The following is a 21,047-nucleotide window of genomic DNA, read 5'->3' on the forward strand; positions in this document are numbered from 1 at the left end:
TCTCTATCAAATGTGGTTTTTATTTCAACTGACAAGCACTTTTCTACAGCTGCACTTGTGGAACATCACATGGCAAAAACAGGAGTTTTTTTTCTCTAGACCTTTTTTTTTTCTTTTTTAAACCTTATTAAAAATGAGATTGGTCCTAAAAATATAGAAAGAAATAAATTTAAATTCACAAAAAACTGTACATTATCAAAAAGTCACTAAAACACCACATTTGGTTATATAAAAAGTCAAGTCCCTTTTCTTGTAAAAGGAACATGGAAACTTGTTGGTGTTGATGGTGTGGTTTCTTCCTGTTACCAGACTGATAGAGGGAGGGGAAACAAAAGGGCAGGGGGTGGGTTTTATTATTTTTTAACCTGCCTTCCCTACCAAATACTCTTATTTGTCAAGAAGAGAAAATCCACCTAGCTCAAGGGGCGGTGAAGATGAGGAAAGAAACATGAGAAATGGCCCCTTTGATCATGCCCTACCCCCACCCCCCTTTAAGCCCCAACTTCTTCAGACTGAGGCTAGGGCTCCACCCCACCTTAAGAGTGCCTGGTCCCTAGGGAAAGAGATGGAGCTGGGAGAGGAACACAAAGAAGGAACATGGAGATTTCACTCCCTTGTCCACCCCACCTCCAACAATAAAATTAATCTAGTACATTTTAAACCAGGGAAAACTGCCATGGGGAAAAAAGAAGAGCCCCCAACTATAACAGTTCCAAACGTCTGACTAACACAAACTTTGTTACAGCGCAGTTATTTAGATAAAATATAAATATTTATGCATAATATAAAGTCAATTCAAATATTCTTCAATCCACCTCTTAAAAGCAAAAAAAAAACAAAAAACAAACCAAAAACAAACCAAAAAAAAAACAAAAACAAATAAAATTAAAAGTTTTGAGGTTTATCTGACAGAAAAGGCGACTTTAGAAATAGGCCATGGGGGAGTAGGGGGGCATAAAGGAATAAGAGAGGGGCTGCCCCAGGACCTCCCCACACCGCCCCCCACCCCCTTCAGTGGCTATCCAGTGCTGCCAGAAGTACAAGGAATGCTCCACCTAGCCTGGCACCCCCTCCCCCACCAATGGAACATTTCTTGGACGCCTCAGCTCTCTGCTTGGGCCGGCCAGCAGCCACCTCCCCAGTGCAAGTACCCGTAATCTCTGATGGGAGGGGCTCTGCTGAGCAGGAAAGCAGGAGGGCAGGGGCCCATGGCTGTAGCTGGGAGTTAGCAGCTTTCCTCTCACATGCTGGGGCTTAACTTGGGCATAGTCACATGTAGGGCAGTGGTGGACCCAGAACCCCTCTTTCTACTCTCTTGTGCTCTGGGGGTCTCTGCTGCTGCTGGGGAAGGGTCCCGGGTATGAAGTAGGTAAGGGAAGAAAAGCACAACTAAACCCACAGAAGCTCATGGGATTAGGAAAAGATCCAGTTCTACCCCTCTCCCTACAAAAGCTTAAGACTCAAAGCCATTGAAAGGAGAGGGAGTTCCTGCTGAAAGATTGCACAGTTTGAAGAGGCTGGAACAGAAATGCCTGGGAGAGAGGAGACAGAGCCTTGTACCCAGAAAAACTGCCCCTGTGGTTTCCCAAGGACAAAAATGTGACGGTTTGAAACACTAGGGAAGGTGGGGATAAAAACAGATACCTGGGGACACTGGATGCCATCAAACAGCACAGGGGCACAATCACAGCATCCTCCCTCCCTCCCCCTCTCTCACTCCCTCACACACACTCTCCCCCCAACAGATGCACACACACAGACGCGCGCGCGCGCACACACACACACACACACACACACACACACACACAACTCTCTCTGAGGCCAGCTGATTGCTACCTGGCCTCCATCTTGGGAGTGCGCCCAAACTCAGCAGTAGTTGTCCCTGAGGAGTTCCCAAGAGGGAGGTTTAGGTAAGAGGTGGGGAAGGAGGCTGGAAGGCCCAGGGTCCAGGGTGCCTCCCTGCCCTCTCCCCAGCTACTGAGTTTCAAAAAAAGGCTAGAAACTCAGCATGCGAGGAGTATCCAACATTACAGAGGGACAGCTATTGGCAGGAAGATGAGGACAGAAAGAAAGACAGGGACTTCTGAACTTCTTTTTCCTTTGAGGGGAAAAAAGATCTGGGGGGAGAGAAAAGGGTAGAGGAACCCGTACACGATAGTTTTACATTATTGGATGAGAGAAAATCTTAAAAGTAGGGAGAGGAGGGGAAAGGAAAAACTGAGAAAGTGAGAAGCAGGGAAGGGACTGAACATGGAAGCAGCATGTTCAGGGCCCGGTGTCCGGCTCGACACACTTGGGAGTTAAGTCCACTTTACTGGCCGTCACTGCGGGTCCACACACAGTACAGAGTGTTTCTCGGTTTCACACATTCACTAGAACTATTGCTATTGTTAAATAGCCCCAGAATGCTGGGGCACGTACAGGGAAGGAGAAGAAGCTGGGAGGAGTAAGTAAGCAGGGACTTCTTTCCTCCTCATCATTTTAAATTAGGAAATAAAACAGAAAGGAAAAATTCTTTCTTTCTTTCTTTTTTTGGCTTTCAGTCCAGAAGGACCTCATCTCTGCCCCTCTTATTTAAGGAGCAAGAAGAGGAAAGGGAAAAAGGGGTATAGGTAGGGATAAGAGGATGTAGGGCGCTGCCAAGGGTAAGGTCAAAAATCAGGCTGAGATCTCTGACTTGAGTCTGGACCCAGGGCAGCATCAGCAGGTGAGAATGGCAGGGATTTTTTGTTTGGAGGGCAGGGGGAGATGCCATGAGGCGACTCCCCACCTCCCTTGCCTCACAGATTGGCCTGCTTTCCCTGATAAAACTCCTCCCAGCGGCTCTCGAAGAAGCGGCGCATGATGTGCCCAGCCTTGCCCACTTCTGAGTCATCCTCATTGAAGGTCTGGCAGTTGTCAAAGACCAGGAGTGCATCCGCTGCAAACTCCTCTGAGCTGGTGTACCTGGGCAGGGGGGAGGCAGAGCTATGAGCTGGGGAATGGGGCTGGGAGAGTCACAGAAGCAACCCAAGAGCCAGGAGACGTGCTAATGTCTACTTACCCTCCCCGGAGCAGCCGCTCCCGCATGGTGGAAAAATCCATTGGGTTTTTGATGATGCGCCGGTACCCACTCACCAAACGTGGGTTCACGGGCTCCAGGAATGGCCAGGCTGCGTCATGGGACTCCATCTCCATCAAGATAATCCTGTCATTAAAGGGAAAGGGATGACTGCATCTCAGGAAGCAAATCCACTGACCCCTCTCAGCCCTTACTCGGGCAAAGCTAGAGCCAGTTGTATCCAGAATTCATTCAACTCACTCGCAAAACGTGAGATCACTGTGGTGGTTCCGCATGGAGAATCGCCGCCGCTTCGAGGGGGACAGCCTTTCTTCTGAGTACCGAGGCACTGCTGGGCTCTCTCGGCCCCTGGAGAGTACCCGGCGGCGACGGCCATCACCCTCCGGGAAGTTCAGCTCGTAACTGTTTTTCCGCTTCTGGCCTCGTTTTGGGAAACCAGGCTTCTGAGTGAATCCTCCTTCTACCTGCTGAGGATAGGAGAAGGGTGAGATCAGTAACAGCTGGAGATGTACTCTGCTGGCCCTCCAGATCATTACCATCCCTATCTGTCTAAGCGTGACTGAGGTTTCAAAATACTTCCACGCGTTAGCCAGCATGTCCATCTACTCACACAATCCAATAAGGAAGGGAAAAGGGAAAATACAATCATTCCCCCATATAGAAGCAAGCAAGTAAGGCTACAGAATTTAAGTGAATTGTCCCAAAAAGGACCAGAACCCAACATCTACCCTGGAGCTCTTTCCAAGGGGACAGTGAGGCATGGTAGGAAGTGCTGCTAACTGTAGGATTGGTGACAAATGGGATGAAAAAGAAAACCTCTGATTTCTGCGTGGGAGTGAGAGTAAGAAAGCAGAAGCCTTACCTGGGCCAAACATACTGCACAGAACCAATCTCCTTCTGGGACAGCCTCCATCTTGGGCCGATGGCAGTAAATGTGGCAGCCACGGTCACATCCATCACAAAGCAGAAGAAACTCATCATTGTCACCCTTCCGGCAGACGAGACAGGTCTGCCAAGGGTATGAGGCGGCAAGGTGAGCCCTCAAGCCTCTGTGACCCACTCCCCCACTGAGCTGGCTGCCCTCTCAGCCTTCCCAGGCTCTGCCCGTCCTCTTACCACTTTGTTGACCGACTTCTCCCAGGCAATGGACCTCTCCAGCTGACCGAGGCACAAGCACACCTGTGCTGCACTCCGGCACCGCTCAAGTGTCTGGCGCCAGGCCCGAATTCGAGGAGTGATCTCATAGGATCTGGAGGGGCGGGGAAGATGGAGAGAAAAAGGGTGATCTTTGGATGAGGAGCAGGATCCATTAAATGTATCCCTTCTCCCCAAGACCAAGAATGGGGGTGGGTGCTCACATCTCTGTAGTGGTGCACTGGGGGGCTCCACTGGGCGTGCTGAGCAAGGCCTTCTCCAGCACGACCTCATGAGCTGGCCAGAGGGGCTCCCGCAGATAACGCCGCTCCACATTCTGCTCCAGAGCAGCCAGGCGCATCACGGCCAGGTCCAGCGGGTTGGTGCTTTTACGCTGGGGTGCCAGTCCTTCCCTACCTCGACCTCGCCAGGTGATATCCTCCTGGGAGTCAGGCAGATGCTCACAGTAGGCCAAGTCTTCACGAGTAGAGTCTGGGCTGGGACATGTCCAGCCCTACAGGTGAGAGAGAGGAACAAAACTCATTGTAAAGGAAAAAAAGAAAAAAACCTAGCGTCACAAGAGGCCACTAATGAAGTGGGGACCCAAGGTTTTTCTTAACTGAGTACAAGAGATGACGGTCTCCCCCAACTACTTCCTACCCAGAGCCAATCCCAGTGTACCCGAATCTGCAGATCAGAGAGGATAACCCGTTGTTCCAGCTCCTCTACCCACTGAAGCACAGCCAGGTCTGTCTCATAGGTCTTCTCTTTGGGGGACCAGCTCATAATCCCCTCTTGAAAGGCAGGTAGCTGACTAGGCTCAAAGATGGGGTCTGAGAACACAGAAGGCAGAGGCAAAGGCCCATCAATGAGACAGCAGCAGTTCAACATTTACCCCTGGGCTCTTTAACTCAGGCAGGTTCAAAGTGCTTATCTTACCAGTGGAGGGCCGTAGGCAGACCTCCTGTAAGAAGTCCCTGTGCTTGTTGAGGTGTTTGTGAAGTGCCTTTTCTCGGATGCCTCGGGGGTGCAGGGCCTTGAGGGTAGCATCCAGGGTCTCAGGATCTTGGATGCACCACCAGCCAGAGCACATCTCTGTGAACAGTTCACACATGTGGGGTGGGGAGTGGGCACCAGCTATGAATCCCATGGCCTGTATCTGTTGCCACTCTTAGCCCATGCCTTGTCAAGGGCACTCACCAGGAGGGACAGGCTGGGCTGTCAGCTGGGTTAGATAACGCTGTTCCATCTGTTTGAAGAATTTACTGGGAGGTCTCCCCCTCCGTTTTGGCTGTCCTGCCCCTGTGAGACTCTGTGATGTGCCCCCAGGGTCTCCTATTCGCCTCTTAGAGGCCATCCCAGGCAGGGGAGTAGAAGAGAGCTGTACTGGAGAACAGGGACTGGCTGCACTGGGTCGACTCATCTGTGAGATGAAACACAAGATGAGGGCATTTGCGAGATTTTTCACAGGCAGTGGAGCCTGTGCCAAGATGAAGTCAATTGCATTCGAAGATTTCTGGCTACTTACTGGCTTGGAGGAGGCAGGTTGCTGAGGGGAGAGAGTAGGTTGGTCCTCAGAAACTGCTGGGGGTGGTGTAGGGGCAGCATTGCAAGGCATCTGGGCTAAGCTAAACCAGGGAGCTTGAGAATCAGGGATGGGCTCTGCCTCATCAGGCTCTGGCTCCTCCAAGGGCTGTGATGGGGTTGGGTCCAGTTTTCCAGGGCTGCTGTCAGGTGTGAGGACTGAGCTGCTCAGCAGGGAGCCATGGCTCTGAGTCTGGCTCAGCCAAGACAGGAAAGCTGACTGGCTAAGGTCATGCTGGCTCTGACCCAGAGACAAGGGGGAGCCTTCTGGCTCCAGAAACCCATTTTGGGGCTGAGGATGAAGCTGAAGCTGGGGTTGAGGCTGGAGCTGGGGCTGAGCCTGAAGTTGAGGATGGGGCTGAATCTTGGGCTGAAGCTGGGCACTGGGCTGTTCAGAACCCTGGCCCTGGCCAGGGGATTTCAGGTGCCTAGGTTGCAGAGACCCAGGCTTAGTTTTCCGAGGTCGGCCTCGGGCCCGGGCAGGAGTACTGGCAGAGGTTCCAGAGCCACCTAACTCCTTCTTCAGGGAGAAGGGGGCTGGGCTGGGTGCTGGACGGGCTGCCACTTCTAAGGAGTCCATTTCCTGCTTAATCACATCCTCAGGAACTGTAAAAAGAAGTGAAGGGTTTGAAACATACACAGATACAAGGGGAAGGAAAGAGGATGTACAAATGTAGGATATACATTTTCTTTTTCTCTTGGACTTAATCCCCCCTTCTGAGATTCAGTGGAGAACAGAACTGTCCCACTGACCAAAGCATAGGGGAAAGACACTATTCTCCCAAGTAATCAGAAGCAGCAGCATAAACATAATGTTTAGTAAGAACCAGACAGTGGCGCCTGGGTGGCTCAGTGGGTTGAGCCTCTGCCTTCAGTTCAGGTCATGATCTCAGGGTCCTGGGATCGAGCCCCCCATCAGGCACTCTGCTCAGCAGGGAGCCTGCCTCCCCACCCCCCTCTGCCTGCCTCTCTGTCTTCTTGTGATCGCTCTCTCTCTCTGTCACAAATAAATTTTAAAAAACAAAACAAACAAAAAAAAGAACCAGATAGATGGTGCGCCTAGGTGGCTCAGTCATTAAGCGTCTGTCTTCAGCTCAGGTCATGATCCCAGGGTCCTGGGATCCAGCCCTGCATCGGGGTCCCTGCTCAGTGGGAAAGCCTGCTTCTCCCTCTTCCGCTACCCCTGCTTGTGTTCCTGCTCTCACTGTCTCTTTCTCTGTGTCAAATAAATAAATAAAATCTTTAGGAAAAAAAGAATCAGATAGATGTTAAATATTATCCTAAGAGTATTAACTCATCCTAATCCTCTCAACAGCCCAATGAGGCAGACCCACTATTATCATTCCCATTTTATAAATGAAGAGACTGAAGCATACAGCAGGTAGGTGGGAAGTCTCACCCTAGAGTCTGTTCTGTTAACCACAATGCTACACTGATTCTCATAAAATGAAAGAAACCCAAAAAGACTAGACAGAGAAAAAGGAACTGGTTAATTCTGACAGGACTCAATTCAGGCTTCCATGAAACACCTACCTAAGCTCTCCTCTGCTCCTTCCACAAAGATACCAGCCAAATAGGGCAACACCCAGTAGCGGCGTCTGTAGCGGTCCTGACCCAAGGAGACTGCCCGAAGCATCTGGGATGAGTGAAGCAGCTTTTTTCGAAAGAAGAGCTGACGCTGGGTAGGCAGTGGAAAGAGAAGTAAAAAACACGTTTCCGAGGAGTGACTCCGTCCAGTATATGGGGGTTGGGCAATGGCTCTCAGCTTCCCTATAAAATTGGTATCATCTGGGGCCCAACTCACAAGGTGATAAATCCTCTCCCAGCCCACATCTCTACCTCCTGGAGGTTACAAGAACAGTACCTTGCTCAGTTTTTCTATCTGGCGCTCTAGCTCTGGGATGCTTGATGCTATGGCATCAACCTGGAGAAAAAACAAATGAACAATGAAAGAGAATTATTGGATTCAAGAAAGAGAAATAACCTATTTCCAACTCCCACTGTCCTCAGTGTGGGGCTAGTACCTCTCCATCTCTTCGACCCCTACGGCCATGGGCAGTTGCTACAGTCTCTTCCTCGTCGTCTTCTTCCATACCGCTGGTCTCCTCCATGATGCGAGAGCTACGCCTCCGCCCCAGGCCCTCCTCTGGCCCTTGCATCTCTACCTCAGGCCGCCCAGTTCGCTTGGCCAGAGCAGTTTTTAGTCTTAAAACAGATGAAGGGGAAAACTGGTGAGGAACAGGAGAGACTGCCACAAAAAGAACACCTGGAATCTAAACCATCCTGAGCCCTGGGGTAACGTCCCAACTCAGTGGGGAGGCTACAGGCATCTGTTCCAGGCGCAAGCTCTGGCATATGTTTCACCCTTTCCGCCTTCTCTCCTCTCTAGGCCCTACCCTCTGTCCCATTCCTACCTCCGGAGCCGGCCTTCAACAATCCACTTGTTTTTCCTGTAGCTGGACATACTCTCCAGAGTCTTGTCAATCTCACTGCAGAGGAACAGGTTATGAGATTTGGAGGTAGAAGTGGTAGCACAAACAAAAAAGAAGGGAGGCTCAAGGGTAAAGGGGCTGCAGCTGAATGGTACTTTCATTCTAGGGCCGAGGCTGGATAAATGGCAGAGGAAGGCTTAGATTCTCCTCAGCAAAGTACTAAGATCCAGTTCCCAAGTCGCTCTAGCATCTCCAGAGCATGGCAGTGCACACACATCACTGCCAGGACTTCTGGATGGCTAAACCCTTCTCCCTCCCATTCTGCCCAAGGCATACAGTAACCGTCACCCCAGACCCTCACTTGATGATGAGGGTTGAGCCGTTGAGCTCATGCACAAGGAAGGCCAAGACAGCAGCTTTCTGTTGCGGGGGCTGGGCCTGAAAAGGCTGGGTACGCAGGCTGTCACAGAGGGCAGGCTCCACTCCATATGCCATGAGGAAGCAGCGCAGGATCTCAGACACATTGTCTCTTGTCAGTGGGATCTCGGACACCTTCTCCCCCAAGATCTTTAAGGACTGTTTGGAGGAGAGCAGAATGGAAGTTAGGAGAAAAAGTGGAACAACACAGGCTACGTGAATCTGGAAGAAGAAAATACACTAGGAGCAACTACGGGTGAAAAGAACAAAGTATGAAAAGTGCTAACACATTATGAGAAAAGACAAAGGGAAGGTACAAAAGAAAAGGAGTAAAATAAAGGAAAATGAACAAAATAAGCAGAGGGAAGTCAGGAAGAAAAACAAAAGGGAAAAAATATAAGGAAAACAGAAATAGGAAGAAACCAGATCTCCTTTCACTTGTTCTGATCAGTTCAGGGAAAGACTTTTATGTTTATGTGTTTAACTTAGAGAGAAAGTCTAAGTTAAGTGTCCTGAGACACTGTGTCCTGTGTCCTGAGACACAGCCCCGGAACCCAAGCACTCCCAACCCGCCTGGGGAAGGCCCTCACCTGACAGTAAGAGGGCAGGCCGGGATCATAGAGCGCAGCCTTAAGGAGCCGAACCAGCAGATCCTGCACCTCACCCAGGCTGTCGCCTTGACAGAGGAGTCCCTCCTGCAGGACCCCCAGGCTGGGTACATCTTTGGCAGGGTCAAAGCCTAGCACCTTGCCGAAGCTGTGCAGGAATTCCACGATGGTCAAGCAGTCTGAGAAGGCCCCACTGGGCAGGATCAGACCAGGGATGCGGGAGAAGTCAGGTAGGGGCTGTAAGAATGAAAGTGGTAGGGCTGTCAGACACACCTGAAGGCAACCGTCTGGGTATCTAGGAGGTTCTTCTTTTAGTGGCAGTATCTTCGTAACTGGCCTTCCAGGACCCAGGGACCCAGGACTTGTTACTCTCCCCTCACTACCTGGTGATCAGTCAGACACATATCCTCCGTGGGCTTCTTCATCTCCTCCAAGATCATCTGCTGCCTCTGCCGCTCCTCCAAGCGCCTCTGCATGGCCAGCGTTTTATCAGCTTTACAGGCTGACTTGCCTTTGGCCACTTCCTCCTTTTCCTTCATTTTTACTTTCTCCTTCTTCTCCCTTTTCACTTTTTCCTTCAGTTTTTCCTGCTTTGTCTTTACCTTCTCCTTCTCAGCCTACTCACCCAAAGGAGAGAGGGATGAAACATTCCATAAAGATTCCAGTCACCACCCTTCCCTGGTCCCCCTCCTCCCACCTGAGAGCCCACAAGCGTGGCTATAAAACAAGACCAACTCACACATGTCTTGCAAAATCAGTTTGGTGACTTCAAAGTTATACTTGTGTGAACATGCACCTACCTTGGATTTCTTCTTAGCTTCCTTCTGCTTTAAGCTCTTGGTCTCTTGTTTCCGCTTGTTTCTGGCCTGTAAACCATAAGGGAAGTCATTTCTCCTCAAACTCTGAAAGCATCTCTGCTTGGGCTAGGATTAAAAAACAGACAAGGGTGCTGGGGAGGAGAGGTGAGAGATGGGATGAGGGGTTGGCAATGGATCAATTCTCTCACCCTGGAGATGCCCACATGATTCTTGAACAAGCCCAATTCTCTAAATCAAACCCATCCCGCCCAATTCCAGGTAATGAAGAAGGTACGCTGCGACATGGGGGGCGGGGGGGAGATGGGAAGATGGTAAATGTGGGAGAAGGAAGAAATGACGAAGCCAATGGTAGGAAAAGTTAACCCGCGGTATAATCTCTCTGATGTCCCTCACCTGCCCTTGGATAGTAGACTGACATTCTCCTCGTACCTTCTGCTTCATCTTCTTCTTGATTTTACTCATCTTTGCTTTATCCTCCTCATTCAGTGTTTCTGTGAGGGCAGAAAGAAAAATGAAGAGTAAGGCAGACTGATCTCCGGCATTCGGAGCAGCACACGCCTGTCACAAAGCTGACTTCCCTAAGCAGCTCCCTGAAGAATCTAGTTTCGTTTTTTGGTATACATAATAAAATGTTGGGGAGAAAAATGTTGAAGAGACACCTGCTGTGGGGCAGCACAAAGAACTCAAAAATCTCCTGCCCAGAAGTCCCAGCCCCTGGAACAGATTAGACTCCTTTAGAAGGGCTCTTAGAGGACACAATGGCAGAACAGCCTTGTAACCTGTCTCTCTCCCAGGCTACCCAGCAGAATCAGCAACCCACAGACTGATTTCAGAGCAGAGAAAGAAAACAAAACCAAACTGCCAGGGAAAAAGGGTGGTCTCCAAAGTTGAAAGCACCAATTAAAAAGAATGTGCCAGAAAGAAAGAGCTCAAATAATGGACACCTCAGTAGAATCAGATCAACACTGACATTGTTTATGCTCAGCTCTTATGCCTTGCTCTACCAAAATATGTAAGTTCGAATATGTAAGTTTGCTTTTCGAAAACAATACAGTGTTTTAGAATTGATGTTTTTGACAGGATAGTACTTATTCTATTCTGGCATGGACACACCACCACCACCATGTCCATAGAGCAACCCTCTAAATGAGATCGATACAATCTACAGATAACCCAGCATAGGCTTCTAGTAAAGTATAAATGCCTTGCTCCAGGTCATACCGCCAGAATGTGGCAGAGCTGGAACTCTGAATAGGAGTCAGAATAGGAGTCAGAAGATTCTGAACAGGAGTCAGAAGAGGCCAATTTTTTTCAAATTCTTTCACTATGTCAGGGTAAATGTAATATTTGCTGAAAAATTACACATTTACTACCTGTCTACGCATTAAAACAGCGTCAATTATCTTTGGATTCAGATGTGAATTATGAACCTCCATGATGGTAGCAATGAGTATGGTAAAAGTGCACAACCCAAACCAACAAGCCAAGTTGCTGAAAGATGATAGGAAAGGACATGGAAGCCCTCTCTTCTCCTATCAACATCTGGGGACCTCCCAAGGCTCCACCAGTTAGAGCAATTTAAGGAAAAAGGTTGTTGAAGTACCACAAAATGCTGGGAGGGTGGTACTGCTTTCTAAAGAGGGGAAGGTGATTCAGATTCATTCTGTCCAGATAACTGATGTCAGTCATGTTCGTGGGAAACCAAGGCATTATTAATTCCTCAACATTTCCAAAACTTCAGGGGCATCCAGGTGTCTCAGTGGGTTAAGCATCTGCCTTTAGCTCAGGTTATGATCTCAGGGTCCTGGAATCAAGTGGGGATTTGGGCTCCCTGCTCAGTGGGGAGTGTGCTTCTCCCTTTCCCTCTCCCTCTGCTCATGCTCTCTCACTCTAATAAATAAATAAAATCTTAAAAAAAATGTAAAAAATAAAACCACATTTCCAATACTTCACAGAGCAAGCAGAATCCTAAAATAAGAGACATCGGTGTACCTTGGGCCTCCAGTTTCTTTAGGAGGCGGTTATCTGTCTTATTCAGCAGCTCAGCGATTTTGACCTTGGGTGGCCGACCTCGTCCCCGTTTCACCTTGGGGACTTCCTTAGTCTTGGCCTTCTCAGTGTTTCGAGGTCGGCCCCGTTTCCCGGTAATTGCCTGAATCCGGGATGGGATCTCCTCTGCTGAAAGCTGTACCCACTGCAAGCCCTAAGGTAATGAAGAAGACTGTTAAAATGTGAGGGTGCAAGCCACCATAGCCTCTTAATCATTCAATGTCCCAGAACCTCCAAACCGCACAAGAAGCTACAGCCTCCCCCACCAACTCCTTCTCAGAAACAAAAGCGTATTTAACCCTGGGATGTGCACCTCTGGCGTGTCTCTCTCTTCAAAGAAATCTCCAACAGGCATACGGGGACTGAAACTGAAGTGCTCACGACGGACATTGTGTACCACATTGCGGCTCAGGTACTAAAAAGGAGGAGGCAAAGTGGCATTGATTGATGAAGTCACAGCCCTATCATGCCTTTGTCCAACAAGAGCACAAACAGAACAGCCCAAAGAGCAGAAAATGGTAGCCTGTTGCCACTGGGCCCAAGAAAGGTGTCTGTGTTTCTGTTAAGAAGCCCACGAAAGCTCCATTACCTTGATCACTTCTGGAAACTGTTTCATCCTCTTCCCACAGGGACCATAATACCATGTTTCCCCTTGCCATCGGTGGCTGCCCTTCTTGATGCGCACCTCTCTCCGCCACCTGCCAGAGAAGCACACGTGCCCTGCCACCAGGTCACACCCCTACCCATGGTCAAGCCAACCCAGGAGCCAAGCCCACAGAGATGACCCTCCCAGAATCTATCGACTAGAACTGCATGTAGATGCAAACACAGCATGAGACACAAACTTGGCTGGAAGGCAGGCAGGAGCTCTGCAAATCCCTCAGGGCCTGGGGAGGGGGAATAATACATAAAAATGCACAGGCCAGAAAGACCTTCACTCTGCATTTATAAAGTCAGTGTGATGAGCAGCCAGGAACCCCCTCCCTGATGTCATTCAAGACAATAGCTGGGTTTCCAATGGTGAGGATGAAGGTGATGAAAACTTGAGGAAATAAAAGCAGAAAAGACAGAGGGTGGGGATGCAAGCAGAAGAGTAAACTTGCTGCTGACTCCATAAAATGACTTTGTAGGCCAAGGTTTAGTAAGGAACTCTGTGTTCTGAGAAACAGATTATTCTAAGACTAAGCCTTATCTTTCTCTCAAAACGTTAAGCAGAACTCAAACTTGGTGACCACAAGTAGCCTAGAGGGGTGGGGGTGGGGACAATCAGGAAGGCAGTCATATTCTTAGGAGGCCCTTGGTGTCAACTGGCTTGCTCATTCTGATCACATACTGTTCCTGTCCTAACCTCTCCAGAGAGCATTTAAAAAAAAAAAAAAATCCCAATTCATCAGGATTGAGCCACCCGCAACTCACTGCTATCCCTTCTCTAAGCATATAAAACAAGTCAGCTAATTTGGATATCTGAGCTCTAGGGTGACCAGCTGGGTTTGGAAAAGATAACAGCTGCAGCCCCTGGAGCAAGAACCCGAGTGGCCACAAGATGAGGAAAGAATAGGTGAGGGGAGGCAGATCCTGGGGAAGGAGGAAAGCCTAAGGACCTCAGGCGTTATCACTGCAGATAACTGTCCTTTAATCCATTCTTGCCTAGCCCATTCCTCTCCATCTCTTGTGAGATGACCTCTCTTCCCTTCTTCCCAGAGTCATTCATTAAATTTGTCAAGGTCAATGTATGTAGCAAACTAGAGCATTTACCCATGTTGGAGGGGAAGACGAACTTCTTCTGGGGTAGCAATACGTCTCCTCAGGATATCACCTTGGGAGGAAGAGAAGGGATACCCAACTTAAGAATTCAAGCAAAAGTGAAACAGGCCACCAGTGAAGGGCTAAATGCCACACAGGACAGAAACTTTTCTTTAAACCAGCTAGGAATGGAACAGAATCTGGACACTCACCATTACCAGAAGCAGTGATTCCTTCTCCAGTGATCTCTTCCAGGTCAGTGGTGGTTTCAGGGAAGGTGCTGACATCCTTATCTGCTGAGGAGGCTGCTGGGAGGACAGATACTGGGGAAACTACAGGGGACACTTTTGGGGAGGTCACTGGGGAGCCTGTCAAGGAAACTTCTGAGGAGACTGGTGGGAGAGCTGCTGAGGAAGTTGGAGAGACAGCTGGGAAGGCTGCTGGGGAGATGACTGGGGAAATTTCCGGGGAGACTGCTGGCGAAACCACTGGGGAGACTTCTGGAGAGATTTCCAGGGAGGCTGCTGGCGAAACTGCCAGGGAGATTGCTGGGGAGGCTGCTGGCGGAACTGCTGGTGAAGTTGCTGGATGAAGCTGAATTGTGGATGACTGGTCAGAGGCTGGCTGGGTCAGAGGTGGTGGGAAGTCTGAAGCCTGAGTCTCCATTTCTTCCTGTTCTGCATCACTACCATTATTCAGGTCAAAGCTATTATCTAGAATCCAAAGGGACAAGATAGGTAAGGAAAAATGGTGTCTTACAAAGCAAGAGAATCTACTCAGTCAACCTGGACTAAGCTAAACAGAGTTACTTAGAGGGCTTTTCCCTAGGGTGGAAAACATGAAGTAGCCTCTGGCTGTCCTCCCCAGCCATTCATGAAGGTTAAAGGGTAAAACTGCTAGTTCACTGTGTGAAGTACCTTTTACCTGGAGCCAGTAAGGCTTTTGACCTTTTTCCTGCAAACTCCAAGTCCCACAAGTTCTGGGCACAGGGTAGACAGAAGTCAGAGTGAGCAGCCTGTGCCTTATTTAGTCCCACGACAGCCCCCTCAGTTCCCAGTAAGACGCCCAACCCTAATACCCTAAGTATGGAACTGGTTCTCTCACTTTTTCTATGGAACTGGTTCTCTCACTTTTTCTCAGGCCAAAGACTCTCTATCCTACCTCTCTTCACTTACCTTGCAGGACAGACTCTCCAAGGACAGGTGGAGAGGTTGGGCTGGCAAAGATAGAGGCTGAAGTTTGACTGTCATCTGCCAGGAGACTGAAGGCAGTGGCATTATTGAGGGAAGGGCAATCAAGGGCAGAAATCACAGGGCTGTCCTCAAGAGGCAGCTTGTCCTCCGCACCCATCAGCTCCGTGTCATCTATACCATAGAGTCCTCCACTCACTGGCTCTTCAGGAGGTGGAAAAATCAGAAAACAAGATTTAAGAAATACTGGTCTCACTATATCCCAACTCTAGTCGGTCCTCGTTGTATGGAGGGGTTCTTTCTAATGTTAAATTAAGGAAATCTTACAGCTTTCTTCCTGAAACAGTGAAGTGACCAGGCTATAGGGATTGTAAAAGCTTAAAACAGAAATGAAGGGGAAAACATTGGCTCTATAACAACCCACAGACCAACACAAAATTCTAGCATCCATCATTAAACAGGCCTTTCTTATTATTTTAGTGGGGTAAAAGGTAATTGTTCACTGGCAACAGTTAGTGAGATAGTTAGAACCCAAACAGCCCAACTATGTGGTAATAGGTCCTTATCCAGTGAATTATTACAGCCCAGGGCTCCAGGCCAAAAGGAACATTGGGAGAAAACCTGGGAAATGAACCAACTGAGCTCAGAGTGCAGTTGGCCTAGTCAGCCAGTGGGATGAAACTGTAGTTGGCCACAGGATTATCTGGAGGCCCCAATGCCCTGGATTCCTCAATACTTCCCTGGTTTACTATCCCTTTCTAGGTGATAGAAGTTGGCTACCTTTTGCATGGACAAATTGAAGGGAGCCAGCTTCTAAGCCTACCTGGTGCCAGGGGGTTGAAGGGCTCCAGAGAGACTTCACTGAGGATTGGAGTGTCTTCCAGTTGATCAGGAAGATGTGAAGGATCATCTAAGCAGCTCACTGTGGGGTCAGGGACCAAGACTGAGACCTCTTGGTGTAATGATTCCACAGAAGGGACAGAGCCATTGTAGCCACATATCTTCAGTTCTAGGAAATCCCGGAAAAGAGCAAAAGTCATAATCAGTGCCTTCAACTGGTTCATTCAGCTACAGCAGGCAGTCAGGATGTGGGATGTCAGCTAGTGGGATGTTTATTCTTCAGTAAGTCTAAGTACCAGTCCTATGTTGGGTTCCAATCATACCAAAATACTCTAGTGAGCAATACAATAAAATCCTGTAGCAGGTAAAGAGAGGGGAAAGGAGAGCAGGGTCTGAGACAAGAACCGCATCATGTTCTTAGGTACTTCCCCTATCCAGGGGGAACAGGTACTAAACAGAGAAATTATCCTGTAATTTTATAATCATTTATCTATTTTGAGGAAAAGAGGAGCGGGACTGTCACACGTACCAATGCTAACAACAACAACCACAACAATAGGAAACCGATAGACAAGCAATGGTATGTTCTACCTGCTCCCTTCCCTTCTTCAGATGCCAATCACTAACTACTAGGGCTCAGCCCGCTTTAGCAGCCCAGTCTGGCCTTGCCATAGTGAAGTCAAATTGGCTTCAATACCCTCTGCCCCAACCCCTTCCTCTATTTTTGAAGAAGCCCCTCTCGATGCAGGGTGTCTTTTGGGGCTGTTTCAGGCTCGCCCACCTGCCCTCTCCAGGCCAGCAGCTCTGCATGAGCTTGAAATAATTTGCACTCCCACTTGCGAGCTGGTGCTGCTGCCACAGAAACACCAGCCACTTGGCTCTGCTAATCACCAACATGCAAATCAGCCTCCACTGCAGAGAGCTGAAAGACAAGTTTTCCTCACCTCAAAAAGCCACTGCCCCCCACAGCCCATTTTTCCTCTCCCAGCCCGGTTCACAGAACCATAGTTATACCTACCTGGCTGCTCTTCTTCCAGCTCCAGGCTGCCTACCAAGCCAGTGCCATTCTCTGCCACAACTGATGTCAGCTCCTTTTCTGCCGCCTCATCAGGATGGATACCACTGCCTACCTCCTGGGAGGGTGCAAAGGTCTGGATGCTGGATCCCAACATAGGAGAAGTCTGTGGGGAGGTGAAAAAACTAGGGGGTCCATTGGGCATCACCTCAAAATTCTGGTCAGGAAAGGAATCATACAGTTCCTGTGAGTCGAAGTTAAGCCCCATGGGACTCTGGGTACCGTTGGCCCAGAACTCTTGGCTCCCAGCCCGAAGGTTAGTGTTGTGACTTGGGGATGAAGGTTGCCGGCTGCCCCCAAGGATGCCGTTGAGTGGATATTGTCCCCCCGAGAACTGGGAGAGAAGGGGTGGGTCCTTGAGGTTGTTGCCAGGATTGGCAGATGGGTACTGTGAGTAGTTCCAGAGACAGTCGTAGGCCACGCTGGGGTGATGAAGGTGTGAGGTGCTGGAGGAGTGGGGAGCAGAATTCAAAATCCCTGAAGTAGTAGTGTGAGATACAGTAGATAAGCCATTAACATTCACATCCCCATTCAAACCTGGCAGAGAAAGAGGGAAAAGGGTCAGTTACAGATATGTACACAAGAAACTCTACCATTTCTACCAAAAGAACAACACTGACTAGAAAAAGGGAAGGTGAAGGGGAGGGGGATTCCCTCTCTGCTCTATTTATAACTTTTCAGTCTCCAGAGAACACCAAACGCAGATGCTCCTGGATGTAAGCTTAGCAACTGCTTCTGAGGCTGCTGAGCAGGGGGCTGGGGAGCTCTCCTGGCCTACCACAGGAGCGACCAGCAGAGTACTGGCTGCTGCTGATGCTCAGGGCTTTTAATTTTTTTAAATGAAACTGCTTGCAGACTCTCTATAGTGACTTGCACTCTTCTCCACCCTCATTCCCTAGAGGAATTCTTCCCTTGGAGTGGCATGACTGAATTCTCCAGGACCCCCCTTACCCCAGAGCCCGTTTGGCCCCGCAGTGGCACCAGAAGGGACAGCCTCCACCTCACTGGCACATGCAGATCCAGCACTTTGTGCTGGGCTAAGAATAGAATCTGCAGTCACCACAGCGGCAAGATCCCAACTCAGAAGGCTGGGCTTGGCCCCTCCGCATAGAAACTGGAGGGTAATATTGCAGGGGGAAAATGACTGCATGGTCAGTACTACAGACTTCAGTTCTCAACACCAATGGTAACCTCTGGACTGGAGAACAATTCAAATAAAAGGAACTAAGATACAAAAGAAACTGATGGGGAGGGGGTCCTCAGTGAAATAAAGGCGCTTCTATCTATCTGCAACCCCCTTAGGGAGAACAGAAGGGAGAGGTGGTTAAGGATAAGGCTATGGCAGTATTTTTCTGCCGGAGGGAAGTGGGAAGCAGTTGTCTCTGCTTCCAAACAAAGTACCTGAAATCCAGGCAAGATTAGAGAAGTACTTGGCAGAACTATGTACAGAGCAACTGATAAGCCAAATCCAGGAAAAGACCTGATCCTGGCAGCAACACTTCCGTCTGGAATTATAGATGTTTCTCTCTAGGGAACTAGGTAAGCATTAAAACTCTTTCCCTATCTTCTGCTCTTCTACTCTCAAGGACAGGGGTGGCACAGACTTCAAGTATCTACCCTCTTCTCTATTACACAAACTAAAAGGCAAACACATCCCAACCTTCACCCAATCTCTCCACCCCCAATCCTAGATCTCCAACCTTTAAAAACAGCTTCTCAGAGGGCTGGACCTTTATCTCTCTCACAGGTCCAGAAGTCATTATTGGAAGCAGTAGCTATCTCACCATTCTCTGGCAGGAGCCAGGGAACAGGGGTAACAGAAGAGCAGGCCAAGATGAAAAAGCCAGTATGTTTTCCTAAACCCTTTCAACCTAAGTCAAGACTAAGAGTGCTGCTTCCATAAACCCCTAGAACCTGTTCTTAGAAACTTGCTTTCTCTCCAGCAGCTGAAGTTCTGAGGATTTACTTCCTCCCTCCCCACCTGGCAAGAAAAAAAGCTGTTGTGAGGTAGCTCGACCAGAGAGGAACCAAATCTTGTCCCATCAACCTGCTCTAAAGGAATGATGCCCACTCCCTCCCCAGGCCATGTGGCCCTCACACTCACTTTTCCCTTGCTGAGGGAAGTTCATGGGAGACCCGTTAGTGTAGAGGCCCTCCCCTGAGGAGGGAGAGGGTTTCAGTCCTGAGGCAGCAGGTGCAGGGGGAAGGCCAGTAAAGTTAAAATGGTCGTTTGCCTCCATTTCTGTAGGAGGGGAGAGAGAGGGGAAAAAAAAATACTGGCGGTTAAACAAGGTTATATCACCTGGAATCTTCTATAGGGAATGCCCCCTCCCCTCCATCTACTTACCCTTCTCCTACCTATGTACTGGGGGGAGGAGGAGGGATGTTTCCAGAAGTACAGGTTGAAAAAAAGAGAAGAAGAGGAGGAAATACATCCCTAACCTGGGCAATGACCCTACAGCATGGAATAATCTTCCCCCTGTGTAAACCCCATACTCTTAATTTCCAGTCCAGGTTATCCCTCTATGTTAGATATGATATTATTAACCCTCTATTATAACATTTAAACTTTCCATCCTTTTGTCTTCCCTCCCCTCAAGGTAAGGCCAGAGTCCCACTCCCAGGGGCCACAGAAGGTTCTCGATGTCATCTTTTTGACAGGAAGCCATGGAGATCAGGGTGTTGGCAGAAAAAGCATATCTGATACATATGCTGCTTTGTTTTATTATTATACTTGAGTTAAATAATTTCCATGTTATCCTATCCATAGCCCTAGGCATCTGAAGAAGGTATCTTAGCAAAGAGATCTGAAAAGAACACATTTAGGAAAGGTGACCATAATGGCAAAACTCAAATCATCTGGCAACACTTCTCTTCTTTTTCATGATTTTCTAAGAACACAACTCAGAAACATGTCAGAGCTGGAAAACGGACTACAGAGTTTCCCAAGGAACGTTACTGTTATACCTATTATGGTTACTTCCTAGTGTTTTGGTTTTATAGCTTAAAAGTAAAGTGTCACGGAGAGAATAGCTGGACATCTTACATTTGTAAAGGGCAGTGGCTCCTTGGAAGGGTAGTACGGTTAAAAAGCTTTTCGCCCTGTCCTGAATATGAGGTGATACAGTACTAGAAATGAGAAGAACTGAAGTCCTGGATCAGAATGTAGTTGATAAAGATAAAAGGGAAGGTAGTTGATAAAGATAAAAGGGAAGAAGAAAAGGAAGCAGAAGCCAGAATTATTGGTGAAGTCTGACATATCAATCAGAAACTTATGATGTACTGGGACACGTGGGTGGCTCAGCCCATAAAGCATCTGCCTTGGGCTCAGGTCATGATCTCGGGGTCCTGGGATCAAGCCCTACATTGGGCTCTCTGTTCAGTGGGGAGCCTGCTTCTTCTCCCTCTGCCTTCCCCCCACATCCCACATGTGCCCTCTCTCTTTCTCTCTCACTCTCTCAAATAAATAAAATCTTTTAAAAATAATTAATAAGGGACGCCTGGGTGGCTCAGTTGGTTAAGCAGCTGCCTTCGGCTCAGGTCATGATCCCAGCGTCCTGGGATGAGTCCCACATCAGGCTCCTTGCTTGGCAGGGAGCCTGCTTCTCCCTCTGCCTCTGCCTGCCATTCTGTCTGCCTGTGCTCGCTCTCTCCCCCCCTTTCTCTCTGATAAATAAATAAAATCTTAAAAAATAATAATATTAAATAAGTAAATAAATAGATTACGAACATATATGACCACTGCCCAAGGTTTGTTAAAACTCATGTTCCTGGGGTGCTTGGGTGGCTCAGTGGGTTAAAGCCTCTGCCTTCAGCTCAGGTCATGATCTCAGGGTCCAGCCCTACATCTGGCTCTCTGCTCTCTGTCAAATAAATAAATAAAATCTTAAAAAAAAAGACTCATGTTCCTAAATATACTAGGTAATGCAAATCAAACACCATTAGGTGTCCTGAACATAAAATATAAACCCTGTATTTATGACATGATAGCTGTTAAGATTTTCTAGGCTAAATACCCTATCTCTACCTTTACCAATTTTAACTAAAATTTTTAAAAAAATTCATATTTTGTTGACATAGGGGAATAAGTATTTAG

At 48.5% G+C, this 21,047-nt stretch overlaps 1 protein-coding gene across 6 annotated transcripts in view; it reads right to left on the bottom strand.

The window, feature by feature from the left end:
• The window catches only part of BAZ2A (bromodomain adjacent to zinc finger domain 2A), a 35,655-nt gene continuing 14,608 nt past the window's right edge, over positions 1–21,047 (bottom strand). For 4 of the 6 annotated variants that reach the window (XM_044227022.1, XM_044227024.1, XM_044227023.1 and 1 more), the window contains 28 exons: positions 19,056–19,193; positions 16,895–17,488; positions 15,860–16,045; positions 15,022–15,240; positions 14,059–14,559; positions 13,859–13,919; positions 12,693–12,801; positions 12,417–12,518; positions 12,047–12,257; positions 10,448–10,545; positions 10,037–10,102; positions 9,620–9,853; positions 9,219–9,473; positions 8,573–8,787; positions 8,194–8,268; positions 7,804–7,984; positions 7,644–7,703; positions 7,313–7,457; positions 5,724–6,385; positions 5,396–5,618; positions 5,135–5,290; positions 4,877–5,028; positions 4,420–4,709; positions 4,178–4,310; positions 3,924–4,070; positions 3,302–3,528; positions 3,044–3,187; positions 1–2,946 (listed from right to left, as the gene is read on the bottom strand). In XM_044227022.1, the coding sequence (XP_044082957.1) occupies positions 2,781–2,946; positions 3,044–3,187; positions 3,302–3,528; positions 3,924–4,070; positions 4,178–4,310; positions 4,420–4,709; positions 4,877–5,028; positions 5,135–5,290; positions 5,396–5,618; positions 5,724–6,385; positions 7,313–7,457; positions 7,644–7,703; positions 7,804–7,984; positions 8,194–8,268; positions 8,573–8,787; positions 9,219–9,473; positions 9,620–9,853; positions 10,037–10,102; positions 10,448–10,545; positions 12,047–12,257; positions 12,417–12,518; positions 12,693–12,801; positions 13,859–13,919; positions 14,059–14,559; positions 15,022–15,240; positions 15,860–16,045; positions 16,895–17,488; positions 19,056–19,191 (5,748 nt within the window). In that variant the 5' untranslated portion in view covers positions 19,192–19,193 and the 3' untranslated portion in view covers positions 1–2,780. The remainder of the gene's footprint in view (positions 2,947–3,043; positions 3,188–3,301; positions 3,529–3,923; positions 4,071–4,177; positions 4,311–4,419; positions 4,710–4,876; positions 5,029–5,134; positions 5,291–5,395; positions 5,619–5,723; positions 6,386–7,312; positions 7,458–7,643; positions 7,704–7,803; positions 7,985–8,193; positions 8,269–8,572; positions 8,788–9,218; positions 9,474–9,619; positions 9,854–10,036; positions 10,103–10,447; positions 10,546–12,046; positions 12,258–12,416; positions 12,519–12,692; positions 12,802–13,858; positions 13,920–14,058; positions 14,560–15,021; positions 15,241–15,859; positions 16,046–16,894; positions 17,489–19,055; positions 19,194–21,047) is intronic. The other 2 variants (XM_044227028.1, XM_044227027.1) reach the window with 2 other exon arrangements.

This window comes from Neovison vison, chromosome 12, assembly GCF_020171115.1.
Source record: "Neovison vison isolate M4711 chromosome 12, ASM_NN_V1, whole genome shotgun sequence".
Lineage (NCBI taxonomy): Eukaryota > Metazoa > Chordata > Mammalia > Carnivora > Mustelidae > Neogale > Neogale vison.